The 16,925-nt window shown below is 40.8% G+C and overlaps 1 protein-coding gene across 1 annotated transcript in view; it reads left to right on the forward strand.

The window, feature by feature from the left end:
* Positions 1–15,619, forward strand: part of Erich1 (glutamate rich 1) — a 78,397-nt gene extending 62,778 nt beyond the window's left edge. Inside the window, exon 6 of the mRNA XM_027952119.2 lies at positions 12,041–15,619. Within this exon, the coding sequence (XP_027807920.2) occupies positions 12,041–12,114 (74 nt within the window). The 3' untranslated portion in view covers positions 12,115–15,619. The remainder of the gene's footprint in view (positions 1–12,040) is intronic.
* The last annotated feature ends 1,306 nt before the right edge of the window (positions 15,620–16,925 follow it).

Below are 16,925 nucleotides of genomic sequence, written 5' to 3' on the forward strand. Positions count from 1 at the left end.
GTTTGCAGAAGGTAGATTTTCTTCTGCCCACCAAAGATCTTGGTGCATTATTGCACCCCTCCAGTGAGAAAGGGTGTTGGATGATTTGGTGACTTTTCTTTTGTGTACTTCTCCAATACCACTGCATACAAACTGCCACATGCTTGGACCAATTATGTTCGTGTCTCCCCAGTGCCATGTGTGGGGCCATGGGCCATGGTGGGTGTAATTAAGAAATCTCCAGATAGTGAGATCCAAGCACCCATCCAATGCTGAGGAGGCTCTGGGCGATTCACTCGAGTGAATGAGCAAGAGGAACTACAGGTTGCTGTGAGGAGTTACAGGACAGAATGACACAGGTTTCCGTGATCGGAGACAGCTGAAATCACAGCACACCTAAAATCAAGACCCACATCCCGTAAGCCAGATAGCAAGTCAAGGCAGGGAACAAAAGAACAGTCGCATTAGGGCATAAGCATGCAAGTAGCAGAACAATGCACGCTGATTCGTGGGTAGAAGAGGTCGCTCTAGTTTGGGATAGCAGTAGTGCCACCCCATGTGTATGAGTTCCCTCTTTATAGAGGAACAGTGTCTCTTTTACCCTCCTGTGTGTAGAGCTGCTCAGGTCCCAGGTTCAACAGTGAAGAAGGCAGATGAAGAGTCTGTTCTCAGGAGCTTGTATCCTAGTGGGAAAGACAAAATGAGTCAGAGAGTTAAGTAAAATACGTAGCAGTTCTCGTGGGTAAGAGGCTAATAGGGAGGAGGAAGACATAGAGGTAGGTGTTCTTGTAGCCAGTGTAGACTGAGACAGGAATGGCCCCCTGAGTTAGGAGCAAAAAGGAGCCACAGTAAGGAACAGTGAGGAGGCCAGTGTGGTGGCACAGAGGACAGAGGGTAGAACAGATGACAGGCTTGGGAGTTGACCAGCCTTGTGGTCATGACAGTGTGTTAGCCTTTATTCAGAGAGAAACAGGAAGTTTCTAGACGGCTTTGAGTGCCCAGGTCTCTGGGCTGCTAGACCAAGGGGGCAAGAGCAGAAACCAGGAGTTGGGGATGCTGTGATAATGGCCCTGGTGAGAGCTAACCACAGCATGGGCCAGGGTGAAGTGGCACGAAGGACAGGTGTGGCCAATGTCCAGACAGATCATGGAGAGAAAGCAGTGGAATCTGCTGGCTGACTGGGTGTGGGTGGGGTCGGGTGGGGGAGGGCAGATGGGTGCTTTGGCCTTAGCTCGTGGGAAAAACAAGTAGGCAAAGAAGAAGTACTCGGTTTGGTGTGAGTGGCCCTGTCAGGAGACCTGGGTAGGAACATCCAGGTGAGGAGTGGAGATCACCTGAACACAGCAGAGAGGGGCCAGTGACGAAGACGTCCTTGGTGAGGGGTGGAGAGGAAGTCAGGAGAGAGAGGGCACAAAGACGACCAGCCAGGAGGGTTGGCTAGGGGGAAGACAGGGATGAGACTAGAGGAGGCAGTCAGCTCAAGGGGCAGGTAGAAGAATAGCCGGCTCTTGACTGCCAGTAGACCCACCTGCACAGAGGGAAAGAGCATCCCCTCAGCTCCTTTGCTCTGGCCTGCCACCCACCCAAAGCTCGCGGCTGCTGGAGTGCCCAGTGCTGCCCAGTGCAGCCATCACTGCTCCATCACAGCCGCAGAGTTGACTGAGGGCCCGGCCCTCAGAAGGCCCAAGCTGTTCCTGAAACAGGTCGGCCACCAGGCTGGGTTGTGTCTGTTAGCACCTCCCAGCTGTGGCAATGCAGAAAACAAAAGGACAAGATCATAAAAGTCTCTGCATCAGAAAGATTCGGTTCATGACAGCCCACTCTGGAATGGCAACACTGAAGCAAACAGTAGGACAAGCCAGTTCCTTACAGGTTAGCAGTTACCTTGAAAGCAGAGTTTAAAACTGTATGCTTGGGGCATCCAAGATGGCGGCCCCAGGGAGGCAGCATTCTGTATCACTCTGTGACCTGGGATTCAAGTCGTGAGAATACTGCTTCTCTGCGAGCAATATTCCTGCCCCCAAGCAGGAAGCACCATGTTGTCCAGGGTTCCAAGCCTCAGCATCAGAGTAGGTCTCCAACTACTTCCCACACAGGACTACCAGGTACCTGAGCAAAACCATCAGCTGCAGCACCCTACACAGAACTTTCAGCCACCCACCCGAGCAGAAATCAAGAACGCCACTCCCACGCAGGACACCTGGCAGCTTTCCACCACCCCGTACGTACCCCCATCTAGTGGGGCTCTCCCAGTTGCCACCATCTTGGGACTCTGCGACGGCAGAGATAGTTCCCTATGCACGGTGGCCTGCCTGCACCGAGAACTTCACACAGGCTCTGAAGTCAGCCAGCAGCCACGTGCTGCATGCCACAGAGATCCCCTCTGAACTCATCGTCCGACGCCATTGCCCGGCTCCCCTACCTGATCCGACACCTCATGGTTGAAAGCAGCACCTCCGTCTTGGGCTACTTTCATCACCATCTTCAGTGGGGGCACCTTCTAGGTCGGAACTCTGGCTGGCCAGGTACCCAGTTTCTAACTCCCCCTCTCCCCAGCAGCCACTACCCCACAGTGACACCCCATTACCTTCACCATCCTGAGGGCAGAGATACGGCTGACCACAGATGACCCACCTATTGGATGAGAAGGGAAGCAGTAAAGACACTGATCTCCAGCCAAAACAATACCTGCTTCTTCCTGACAGATCTTTTTCCCTCTCCTCTCTAGTCTCCCCTACATACGCAAAACCAAGTACTTTGCATGAATTAGGATTTTGAGGACTGGGATAGCAGAATAGTGTATTACAGTTTTGTATATTCTTTTTTTCTTTTGTCCCACCAATTTCTACAATATTTTAACATTTATTATTTTTCTTAATATATATATGTGGTTTTGTTCTATATACTCTACTGTCTTCCCACTTACTTGTCTACCCAAAATTACTTCCTCTCCCTTTTCCTGCTGCTAATCTTCCTCTTTAGATTTCTCTTTCACACTTCCCAAGGTATAACAACTCTGTATCCTCACCTCCTACCTCCTCAGCATATCATCCTCTCCTCACCCCCAGTTCTTTGTCCACCGTCAGAAAATGTAAACTCTTTTGCAAACCTACAGATTGTAACTGTAGATAATAGTTGAATTCACCATTTCTGTACATTGTGACCAAACTGTAAACATCTTAATAGTAAACATTTGTTTTTAGGCTGTATGTTATTTATATTGGTATCTGTTAACATTCTCTTTCACCTCAAAGGAGAGGTCTTGGATCCCTACAGGGGCACTAGAAGCCTACAGGGTAAAAAAAAGTAACGCCTCGGATCCACAGTGCTGGAAGGGAAGACACACAAGCAATATGAGAAGACAAGGGAAGAAAGTGCCCCAAACAAATTAAGACACCACATTATTAGAATCCAAGGCCAGTACAGCAGAAGAAATTACAGAGAAGGAGTTCAGGAGGTACATGATTTAAATGTTCTGTGAATTAAAGGATGATATAAGAGAGCAAATACAGGAAGCAAAAGACCATTTTGACAGTGAGCTATATAAGCAAATACAGGAAACAAAAGATGACTTCAACAGGGAGATAGAAGTTTTAAAAAAAAAACAAACAAGCAAATTCTTGAAGAAAGAAATAATAAACAATAAACCAAATTAAAAGCTCAATTGAAAGCATCACCAACAGATTAGACCACCTGGAAGAGAGAACCTCAGACAATGAAGACAAAATGTATAATCTTGAAAAGAACAAAAGGACAAGTGAAAGTTCACACAGTGAAAGTTCATTGCATGGAGTTCATTCCTTAAAGAAAGAAAAAAATCAACAAATAAATGACTTAACACTACATCTCAAAGCTCTAAGAAACCATGAGCAGAACATTCAATAAATATGGGATAGCATGAAAAGACCAAATTTAGGAGTTGTTGGGATAGAGGAAGGCATAAAGTTCCAAACCAAAGGAATGAGCAATCTATTCAGTGAAATAATATCAGAAAATTTTCCAAACATGAAGAATGAATTGGGAAACCAAATTCAGGAGGCTTACAGGGCACCAAATGTACAAAATCACAACAGATCCACACCAAGGCACATCATAATGAAAATACCTAACATACAGAATAAGGAGAGAATCTTAAAAGTCAAGAGAGAAAGGAATCAGATTATATATAGGGGGAAACCAGTTAGATTATGTGCAGATTTTTCAACCCAGACCCTGAGAGCTAGAGATCCTGGAATAACATATATCTAGCCCTGAAAGAAGATGTATGCCAATCAAGAATCTCATATCTAGCAAAAGTAAGCGTTAGATTTGATGATGAAATAAAAACTTTTCATGATAAACAAAAATTAAAAGAATTTACAGCTCAAAAGCCTGCACTATAGAACATCCTTGGCAAAATATTTCCTAAAGAGGAATTGAAAAACAACAGTGAAAATCAGCAAAGGGAGGTATTCACTAAAGGAAAAGCTAATCAAAGGAGAAACCAAGTCAACTTAAAAACAAAAATGGCTGGGAATACAAATCATGTCTCGATAATAACTCTGACTGTTAACGGCCTAAACTCACCAATCTAAAGACGTAGACTGGCAGATTGGATTTTAAAAAAAGACCCAACAATATGCTGCCTCCAAGAGACTCATCTCATAAGAAAAGACATCCACAGACTAAAGGTGAAAGGTTGGGAAAAATCATACCTCTCATATGGATTGCGGAAGCAAGCAGGGGTTTCCATCTTCGTATCAAATAAAGTAGACTTCAAATCAAAGTTAATCAAAAGGGATAAAGAAGGACATTTTTTACTGCTTAAGGGATCCATTCATCAAGACATAACAATAATAAATTTATATTCCCCAAACAATGACACATCTATGTTCATCAAACAAACTCTTCTCAAGTTCAAGAGTTAAATAGACCACAACACAATAATTCTGGGTGACTTTGACACACCTCTTTCACCTTAGGATAGACTGTCCAAACAAAAACTAAATAAAGAAACCATAGAACTCAATAATACAATCAATAACTTAGGCTTAACTGACATGTATAGAATATTTCATTTTTCAGTAAACAAATATACTTTCTTCTCATCAGCACATGGCTCCTTCTCTAAAATAGATCATATATTATGCCACAAAGCAACTCTTAGTAAATATTAAAAAGTAGAGGTACTACCCTGCATTCTATCAGATTCTAATGGAATGAAATTAGAAATCAATGATAAAATAAAAAATAAAAGCTACTCCAAAAACTGGAGACTAAATAATATGCTACTGAATGAACAATGGGTTGCAAAGACATCAAGGAGGAGATTAAAAAAATTTCTAGAGGTGAATGAGAACACCCATACAATGTACCGAAATCTCTAGGACACCATGAAGGCAGTACCAAGAGGAAAGTTCATTGCATGGAGTTCATTCCTTAAAAGAAGAAAAATTCAACAAATAATTGACTTCACATTACATCTCAAAGCCCTTAAAAAGAAGAACAAATGAACAGCAAAAGCAGTAAAAGACAGGAAATAAATAAAATCAGAGCTGAAATCAGTGAAATTGAAACAAAAGAAACAATTTAAAAATTGACAAAACAAAAAGTAGGTTCTTTTGAAAAATAAATAAATTTTGCAAACCCTTAGCCATACTAACGAAGAGGAGAGAGAAAACTCAAATTACTAACATACGTGGTAAAAAAGGAAATATCACAACAGACACTACAGAATTACGAAGATAATTAGAAATTATTTTGAAAACTTGTACTCCAATAAAATAGAAAATATTGAAGGCATTGACAAATTTCTAGGGTCATGATTTGCCCAAATTGAATCAGGATGATATACACAATTTAAACAGATCAATTTCTTTTTTATTATTATTATTTTTTACATACATCACAATAGAGGAGTGCATTACATTCATGATTTTTTGCATTACAATTCTTAATACACCCTTATACCACAATTTATCAAATCTGTTTGTATAGAAGGTATGTTGATACCAAATTCCCATCTTCATACATGAATTTTTGTATAATGATGACCATCTCCTTCCACTATCCTTGCTATTCCCATTCTCCCTCCCTTTCCCTCCCACCCCTATTCCCTATCTAGAGGTAATTTTCTACCTATGCTCTCCCTACCTACCCCACTTTGAGTCACCCCCCTTATATCATAGAAAACATTCAGCATTTGTTTTTAGGGATTGACTAACTTCACTTAGCATAATCTTCTCTAATGCCATCATTTCCCTGCAAATGCCATGATCTTATTATTTTTTAGTGCTGAGTAATATTCCATTGTGTATAAATGCCACATTTTTTAATCCATTCATCCACTAAAGGGCATCTAGGTTGGATCCAAAGTTTAGCTATTGTGATTTGTGCTGCTATAAACATTGATGTGGCTGTGTCCCTGTAGTATGCTGTTTTTAGGTCCTTTGGGTATTGTCTTAGAAGAGGGATAGCTGGGTCAAATGGTGGTTCCATTCCCAGCTTTCCAAGGAATCTCAATACTGCTTTCCAAATTGGCTGCACTAATTTGCAGTCCCACCAGCAGTGTATGACTGTGCCTTCTTCCCCCACATCCTCACCAACACTTGTTGTTTGTCTTCATTATGGCTGCCATTTTTACTGGGGTGAGATGGTATCTTACAGTAGTTTTGATTTGCATTTCTCTGATAGCTAGAGATGATGAGCATTTTTTCGTATGTTTGTTGATTGATTGTATGTCCTCTTCTGAGAAGTGTCTGTTCAGGTCTTTGGCCCATTTATTGATTGGATTATTATTTTTTTTTTTGGTGCTTATCTTGTTGAGTTCTTTATATACCCTAGAGATTAGTGCTCTAGCTGATGTGTGAGGGGTAAAAATTTGCTCCCAGGATGTAGGCTCTCTATTCACTTCACAGATTATTTCTTTTGCTGAGAAGAAACTTTTTAGTTTGAATCCATCCCATTTGTTGATTCTTGGTTTTAATTCTTGCACTATAGGAGTCTTATTAAGGAAGTTGGGACCTAAACCCACATGATGACGATCAGGGTCTACTTTTTCTTCTATTAGACACAGAGTCTTTGGTCTAATTCCTAGGTCCTTGATCCATTTTGAGTTAACTTTTATGCATGATGAGAGATAGGAATTCAATTTCATTTTGTTGCATATGGATTTCCAATTTTCCCAGCACCATTTGTTGAAGATGCTATCCTTTCTCCAGTGCATGCTTTTAGCACCTTTGTCTAATATAAGGTAGTTGTAATTTTGTGGGTTAGTCTCTGTGTCCTCTGTTCTGTACCTTGGTCCACCTGCCTGTTTTGGTGCCAGTACCATGCTTAAACAGATCAATTTCGAGCAATGAAATAGAAGATGCCATCAGAAGCCTACCAACCAAGAAAAGCCCAGGACTGGATGGATACACAGCTGAGTTCTACAAGACCTTTAAAGAACTAATACCAATACTCTTCAATTTATTTCAGGAAATAGAAAAAGAGGCAGCACTTCCAAACTCATTCTGTGTCCTCATTCTATGAGGCCAATATCACCTGGTTCCAAAACCAGGCAAAGACACATCAAAGAAAGAAAACTTCAAACCAATATCTTTAATGAACATAGATGTAAAAATTCTCAATAAAATTCTGGCAAATTGAATACAAAAACATCAAAAAGATCGTGCACCATGATCAAGTGAGGTTCATCCTAGGGATGCAAGGTTGGTTCAAAATACAGAAATCCATAAATGTAAGTCATCACATCAATAGACTCAAAGATAAGAATCATATGGTCATCTCAATAGATACAGAAAAAGCATTCAACAAAATACAGCACCCCTTCATGTTCAAAACACTAGAAAAACTAGGGATAACAGGAACATGAGATCTCAACATTGTAAAAGCTATCTATGCTAAGCCCCAGGCCAACATCATTCTAAATGGAGAAAAATTGAAAGCATTCCCTCTAAAATCTGGAACCAGACAGGGATGTCTTCTTTCAACCAGTTCTATTTAACATAGTTCTTGAAACATGGGCCAGAGCAATTAGACGAAATAAATTAAAGAGATACAGATAGGAAAATAAGAACTTGAATTAGCATTATTTGCCGACAATATGACTCTATACCTAGAAGACCCAAAAAATTCTACCAGAAAACTTCTAGAACTAGTAGAAGTTTACTAGTAGTAAAGTAGCAGGATACAAAATCAACCCCCATAAATCAAAGGCATTTCTGTGTATCAGTGACAAATCCTCTGAAAGGGAAACAAGGAAAATTACTCCATTTATAACATCCTCAAAAAAAAACAAAAAACTTGAGAATCAACCTAACAAAAGAGGTGAAAGACCTCTACAATGAAAATTACAGAACACTAAAGAAAGAAATTAAAGAAGATCTTACAAGATGGAAAGATCTCCCTTGTTCTTGAATAGGCAGAATTAATATTATCAAAATGACCATACTACCAAATGCATTATTCAGATTTAATGCAATTCCAATCAAAAATCCCAATGGCATTTCTCATAGAAATAGAAAAAGCAATCTGAAATCCATCTGGAAAAATAGAGAGACCGAGAATAGCTAAAGCAATCCTTAGCAGGAAGAGTGAAGCAGGTGGCATCACTATACCAGACCTTGAACTATACTACAGAGCAATAGTAACAAACACAGCATGGTATTGGCACCAAACAGACTGGTAGACCAGTGGTACAGAACAGAGGACACAGAGACTAACCCACAAAATTATAATTATCTTATATTAGACAAAGGTGCCAAAAATGTACATTGGAGAAAAGATCACCTCTTCAACAAATGGTGCTTGGAAAACTGGAAATCCATATGCAACAAAATGAAATTGAACCCCTATCTCTCACCTTGCACAAAACTCAAAGTGAATCAAGGACCTAGAGACCCTGCATCTAATAGAAGAAAAGGTAGGCCCAAATCTCCATCATATCCAATTAGGCCCCTACTTCCTTAATTAGACTCCTATAGCACAGGAATTAAAGTCAAGAATTAATAAATGGGATGAAATCAAACTAAAAAGTTTTTTCTCAGCAAAAGAAACAATCTGTGAGGTGAACAGAGAGTCTACAACTTGAGAGCAAATTTTTACCCCTCACACATCAGATAGAGCACTAATCTCTAGGGTTTATAAAGAGCTCAAAAAGCTAAACACCAAATAACCCAATCAATAAATTGGCCAAGGAACTGAACAGACACTTCTCAGAAGGTGATATACAATCAATCAACAATTATATGAAAATGCTCAACATCTCTAACAATCAGAGAAATGCAAATCAAAACTACTCTAAGATTTCATCTCACTCCAGTCAGGATGGCAGCTATTAAGAATACAAACAAAAAAAAAAAGTGTTGGTGAGGGTGTGGGGAAAAGGCACACTCTGCTGGTGGGACTGCAAACTGGTGCAGCCAATATGGAAAGCAGTATGGAGATTCCTTCGAAAACTGGGAATGGAACCACCATTTGACCCAGCTGTCCCTCTCCTCAGTCTATACCCAAAGGACTTAAAAACAGCATACTACAGGGACACAGCCACATCAATGTTTATAGCAGCACAGTTCACAGTAGCTAAACTGTGGAGCCATGATCCAGTGAGGTTCATCCTAGGTGCCCTTCAGTAGATGAATGGATAAAGAAGCTGTGGTGTATATACACAATGGAATATTACTCAGCAATAAAATTATGGCACTTGCAGGTAAATGGATGGCGTTGGAAGTGAAGTTAGCCAATCCCCAAAACCCAAATGCTGAATGTGTTCTCTGATATCAGGAGGCTGACTCATAGTGGGGTTGGGAGGGGGGGCGTGGGAGGAAAAGATGAACTCTAGATAGGGCTGAGGGGTGGGAGGGGAAGGGAGGGAGCACGGGGGTAGGAAAGACAGTAGAATGAGCGGACATCATTACTTGAAAGTACATGTATGAAGACATGAATGGTGTGAATATACTTTGTGTACAACCCGAGATATGAAAAACTGTGCTCTATGTGTGTGATACGATCTGTAATGCATTCTGCTGTCATACATAACACATTAGATTTAAATTTTTTAAAAAATTTTTAAAAAATGTATGAATTGCCAAGATCATTGTAATGTCATGTGTAGCTAATTAAAAAAAAAAAAAAACCTGTGAGCTTGGTGCTGTCTTCGGTCCCAGCTGCAGTGTGTCGTCCTATGTGGGTTGAGTTGTGGCATCTTTACCTTCTTTGGAGTTCATTTTTGCCAGATGGGTCTGCATTTACTTATATTTTTTCTATGTATTATCCATATTGTAAAACTCACTAATAAAGAAGCATTTTTTTGTCAAAAAGAAGAAAGAAAGAGGAGTGTGCCTTTGGGAGTGGGCCCCTGGGTGGAAAGCAGCTGGTGCACAGGAGACGAAGGCCGTCACACACAGGCTGGCTCTTCACTTTGGTTGTTGTGAGACCTGCTATTAAGTATTTAATATATATAAGATTTGACACATTTAAATTCTATAGTAAAGTTGTATTATAAACCATAAATGGTCAGTTTTATTGAGCTAAACTAATATGAAATTTTTGTGGGATGAAAATAAACCACTTAAAATTTGAAATTTTAGTTCTTTAAATCTGCACAAGATTCTTTTGCAGTGTCCTGAAATGCATTGAGTCTGGGCAGCTGTCAGGGAGTCAGAGATCCCCAATATTAAAATCGCTGGGCAGGTTTTTGTCCATAATACATTTGCTTTAAGCAGTTGATAAAACTAATATCTCTGTTCAGTATATTCCCCTTGAGCAGGTGGTAGGAGGCACTTAGTTTTTTCTATATTGAGCTATTTTGTAAAATAAAATTTTATATGATCAAACTTTGTTTTCAAAGATCAAATTTGTCTGATGCTGATTTGGCCTCTATAACTATTTAGAATTAAGTTTACTTTCTCATGAAACTAGTTTATGAAATCTAATGAGTATCTCATCTCTAGCGATAGCATTTAACATCAGGTACAAAATGTTTCCTGCCTGCCGCATGTCCTAAATCCGACACTTGACTCAACTCGGGTACAGACATTTCCTAAGCCCAGTTCATGTGCTTTTGCAGCACTGGAATAGGTCAGTGCTCAGTGACAGAGTGGATCTAGTGTTTGCATGTTACACTGAGTCACAGACACACTTTAAAGTCAGAGCTGCCATTGGCTGAACTACTATCCCAGGCAGGCACTGAGACCTACTGCTAGAATTTCTGCATTCAATCCTCCTTTAGTTCTCAGTCTAAAGTGAGGTGAAGTTTTACCACCCTGCCTGTGAGAAAAGGAGGCTTGCAGAGGTCAGGCACCTTGCCCTTGGTCAGAAGAGCTTCAGCCTTGGGAGGGTCTCAGAGTGGCTTCAGAAGAGTGGTCAGGTCAGACCTCTCTCCTCAAAGCACCAGGTCTCAGGTTCCAATGTGGTTTGGAAGTAAAGCATCCACGTCAGCAGCAGTGGCAACCCAGGCCCTGACTAAACCTGGGGAGGTTCCTCCCTGTACCTATGCCCTCGGCTGATGACTTTAGAAGTGGTAGAACTGTCCTAAACTAGATTCTAGAGTCTTTGCACATTGGGAAGCCTAGCATTCAAAGAGAATCTTTATCGGAGTTACGTTCTCCCAGGAAGCAATACAAGGACTGGCAGGTGATTTCCAAGGCTTGCTTGGTCCCCTTGACCATTTGCTCTAGCTGTTCTGGTATAGTACTGGGCCTCATGAAAGTGAGTTCCCTAAAACCCATCTTGTCCCCCTTTCAGTTTTCTCCTGCTTGTTCACCTTTGACAGGAACTTCTGTCTCCTTATGATTTCAATCCGCATGTGAAGTGTGACCCTGTGATACTATGAGGGCATGAAGTCTGGGTACAGTAGAGCTTGAGAGCCCCAGTAGAACACAGACACTCAGAACCAACTCTGTGTCTGTTGCATAATGTGTGATCCACAGGTTGTGTTGTGGCCCTGTCTACATCATAATTAGACTATTTCAGGATCTACTTGGGGCCTAAAGGCTGATAACGACACAGTAATCATTTGTAATTTACCTTTTTGCTTCAGCTCCATTTTATTCATTGTTTTGTTTTTGTTTTCTTTCAGACCATGCCAGAGTAATCTCAGCCTTCTTTAATTACTGGATTACACACATCTTTCCTGAGAAAGACAGTGAGTGAAATCAGTGTACCACTTTAAGAAGAGCTAGTATTTAACCAGAAAATGTAAAAGACAAATACAGAATCGACTAAGAGTTAATTCTCAGGGTTGTGGCTCAGTGGTAGAGTGCTCGCTGGCATATGCAAGGCCCTGGGTTCCATTCTCAGCACCATATCAAAATAAGTGAATAAAATAAAGATATTGTGTCCAGCTATAACTACTCTTTTTTTAAAAAAAAAAAAGAGTTAATTCTTATATACAAAGAAGATTAAATTCTTGATATTTTCTTTGTAACTCAAGTCCTGGGAACATTAAAGACATTTTTGACATATTATTTATTTCTGTGCTTGTATATAATGGGTAAGGTGACATTTGAGACTTTAAATGAGAAATTGGGGAAAATTGAAATTTCTCCCTTATTTGCAGTTGTATATGTCTTGAATGACTACATAAAACTTGGTTGTTTTTCTAATTGCTGTAAAAAATGAAAATGAGCATTATTAAACAAACTATATAGTTTGAAGTTGTTATGTTTTTCTGAAGTTTCACATCATTTTGTATCTGAAAATCTTGGTTTTAGGACTGCCTTGTGAGTATTATAAAGCTCTGGTTTGAGTAATTTGATCATGGAGGATCATTCTAAGTTGAGAGTGTCAAGAGCCTATTCTTCTCTCTTTGTCATGGGAGGAGTAACAAGTTTTTAGTTGCTGAATTTTAAAAGCATCAGTGAATTGGTCTAACATTTTAGAAGGGCATTGTCTCTATCCATGAAAATGATGGTTTTATAGCTATCATCTAGTGGTAAAATGCACATGACATAGAAAGTATTGCCTTGATCATCCTTAGGTGGATGGTTCAGAAGCTTTAGTCCCTTCACCAGGTTGCACATTCATTGCACTCTCATCCTTTCTAAAGCTAAAGGGCATTCCACAGTCTGTGACCATAGACCATGTTTCATGTATCCATTTACCTATTGATGGACACGTGGGTTGTCTCCTCCTTTAGCCTATTATGGAAAATGCTGATAAGAACATTCATATACAAGATTCTCTATGGACATTTGTTTTCATTCTTTTCAAAGTAAAATTGTGGATCAGATGGTAACTCTGTGTTTAATGTCTTGAGGAATTGCCAGACTTTTCCACGTCAAATGCATTTCACATTCCTGCCGGCAGTATAAAGGGGCGTCAGGTTCTCTCTGTGCTCCCCAATGCTTGTGATTTTTCTTGTTCTTGATAATAACCATCCTAATGAATGTGAAGTAGTATCTCGTGGTGGTTTGATTTAATGTCCCTAATAACTAAGGATGTTGAACATCTTTTCCTGTGCTATTGGCCATCTGTATATCTTTTTTGGAGAAATGTCTGTCCATGCCATTGCCCATTTGTGATTTGGATTGTTTAGTTCTTACTGTTGCATTTTAGGAATTCTCTATGTATTCTGGATAGTAATCTATTATCAAATGTGTGTTTCAGAAATATTTTCTCCCATTTCTAAAGCTTGCTTTTTCACTCTGTTGGTAGTATCCTTTGATGTACTAAAGTTTTTAATTTCCATGAAGTCCAACTTAACTATTCTCCTTTTTCCCTGTACTTCTGGTGTCATATCTAAGAAATCACAACTAAATCCAGTGTCATAAAGATTTTAGGTTGTATTTTCTTTTTAAAGTTTTATCATTTTAATTCTTATATTTGATCTTTGATTCATTTTGTTAATTTTTGTATATGTAAGGTAAAGATACAACCTCCTTCTTTTGCATGTGGATATCCAGTTTCCCATTGTTGAAGTGACTATCCCCCAGTGAATGCTCTCAGTACCCTTGTAAAAATCAACCGATGGTATCTGTGAGGGTTTATTGCTGTGCTCTTTGCCCCAATCCATTGGTCTATATGTCTGCCTTTATGCCATTACTATACCATCTTGATTACTGTATATGTCTAGTAAGTTCTGAAATCACAAAGTTTAAATCCTCCAATTTGTCTTTTTCAAGGTTATGTTGCTATTCAGGATTCCCTAAGATTTCATATAGATTTAGGCCAGGTACTTTGGCTTCTGATAGAGACAACATCCATCTCTCCTCAAAAGTGAATCTAGGATGATGTCCTCTACCTTCCTCTGAGGGCATGGCGTCATCAGGACATCATTGTCATCTGCTCTTGGCACAATCAGAAAGTGTGGCCAGGACTCAGACCTGGCTCCATGATAAATCTGCCCTGTTCTGCTGGTGGTAATCTGTAGGTTCCATGTATCCCGCAAAAATAGCTTGAGATCTGAGTACTGTGTAAATTCAAGGAATATCCGTGGTTCTTTAGCAGCTGCTGAATGCACCACCACCACCAGACGGAGAAGAAAGGAAGCCTTAGGATCACCCTCCATCATCATCACCGTTGCCACCAAGTTCCCCCAAAGATGTCCCTTCCATTATGTGGAACCTTATAGAAGCAGATGGAAATGGAGTATCTTTTCTGGTTCTAGAGATTGGTCACCTTGCAACAAGTGGCCAACCTGCACCCCCAGCTGAGCAAAGATTGGCAAGTGGAGCCACACTTGGGTCATACCGGGACAGGTCCTCCAGAGTCACAGTGGCAGACTAGCTGTGTGTTGCCAGCGGGTTCACAGAGTGAAGACGGGGTGCAGTCCTCCACCCATGGAGTTCAGGTGAAGGCCCACCGAGCAGCAAGAACTAAGGGCATCTCCGCGTCACTGTTTCTTTTTTTGTGGGGTGTGGAGGGGGATACTAGGAATTGAACCCAGGGCAATTTGATTACTGAGCCACTTACCCAGACCTTTTTTTATTTTATTTTAAGGCAGGGTCTCACTAAGGGCCTATCCTGTTACTCTGCTTTTTTTTTTTTTTTTTTTTTTTTTTCCACTCAGGGGTCTCAGATCGATGAGAATGTTTCTGGCTGACAGCCAGAAAGTAAACAGAACCTTAGTCCTGCGATCCCTGGAATGGATTCTTGCAGCAGCCCCATGAGATCTCAGAAGACCACCCAACTAGCCATACCTAGACTATGACATAGGGATGCGCCGAGGTGGTAAATGGTATTGTCTTAAGCACTATGCTTTGGTAATTTGTTAAGCAGCAGCATAAAGTACACTGCTAAATCTGTTTGGGGAATGCATCACCTCTTCAAAGCACACAGGACTTCTGTGTGGCAGGGTGGTTATGTGTATACTTCTCACTTTGGAAAGGGTTGGACGCATTCATCAGGTTCTTAGAAGAATGCAGTGCCAGGAATGAGAAGACACTCTGCAGAGATGCTTTGGCCACATGTAAGAGTTGGACAGAAGGGAACCCAGAGTGGACCGAGCTGGGTGTGCACAAGCTCAGCACAGGCTGCTCTGGGACATCCAGGGACACACTTGTGCTTGCTCTTGCCACATCAAGTTGCACCAACTGCACTAAGATCACAGGATTCAATCTAACATTGACAGGGTTGGAAAATACTGAATCTTTTTTCTTTTTTGCCATGATTATAATTTATGATTAGCGATCTAATAAAAATTCCTCACATTCCTTGAGATCTTCCTTCCCTTTGTCTTAACTGATAAAATTTACAGAAAATAAACTACATGGTTGCATGCATATTTTGCATCACTATAGAGGATAAATTGATCTGATTACTATCTTATTTCAATCACAGTGGGATAAACAGATTATTATGTTTATGCTGACATATTAGAGACAAGATTTATTTGCTTTGTTTTCTAGAAGAAGCATTGCTCTTTTGGGAATTAGAATAGTATACAAAACTAATGAACCCTGATTGTCATTCCACTTATTTATTTTATGGTGTCAGTATTCCCCTGCATTTTTAGGGTCAGGAGAATGTACACAGTCATAAAGTGGTTTTATAGAAGAAAGGAGAGTCCACAGGAATTCTGTGAAATTAAATAAAGGGCAACAAATTAGAACTTCCCTCCCACCAACAGTGCAGTAAGTTGATGGGCATGGAAAATATGTAAATGTTTCACACTTAAAAGATACAAATTGGATGTTCAGAACAAATAGGAAGATTATGAGTTCGTCAGTATTTATTTTCATAGTAGCAAACACACATGATTAATGAATAGGCTCTTTAAATAGGGGGAGCACAGCCTGGTGACTGGGAAGCCAGGTCCACGAGGCCATTAGAAGGTCCTGGAGGAAGGAGAGCTGCATTAGTGCTGTAGATGAGCCACGGGCCAGGACCAGTACCCTGCAGCAGATTCCTCATCCAGATCCCTCACCTGTGTGAAGAGGGGACTCTAATCACAGTGACACCTTAGGTTGACTTCTCGGTGAAAGTAAGAGGAAAGAGAGGCAGCGGGTAGAGAGGACACAGCAGAAGACCACGATGACAAGGTCATCAAGAACACGAGAAAAAGCTAGGTGTGGTGGTGCACGCCTGTGATCCCAGCAGCTCAGGACGCTGAGTTAGGAGAATCACAGGGTTAGAGGCAGCCTCAGCAACTTAGCAAGGCTCTGAGCAACTTCGTGAGACCCTGCCTTAAAATAAAATAAAAAAAGGTCTGGATAAGTGGCTCAGTGGTCAAGTTGCCCTGGGTTCCATTCCCAGTACCCCCCCACACACCCCACAAAAGAAATGCAGGTACCTCCCATGTTTTAGGCTCTGGGCCTCTCTTGCATCCTCCATTTGGTGATTTGGGGCCATCCTGAAGTAAAATAAGGCTGACTGGTACGCAGGTACGTCTAGCCACATGGCCCCCACCAGTCTGGTAGCTGACCTCCAGGACACCATAAAGTAGGTAGTCTCAAGGTCTGTCTAAACCACTGTAAAGAGTTCACCTGAGGAGGCGAGGGAGCAGCTGTGAGACTGTGGCTCTC

Source organism: Marmota flaviventris, chromosome 3 (genome assembly GCF_047511675.1).
Source record: "Marmota flaviventris isolate mMarFla1 chromosome 3, mMarFla1.hap1, whole genome shotgun sequence".
NCBI classification, from domain to species: Eukaryota; Metazoa; Chordata; class Mammalia; order Rodentia; family Sciuridae; genus Marmota; species Marmota flaviventris.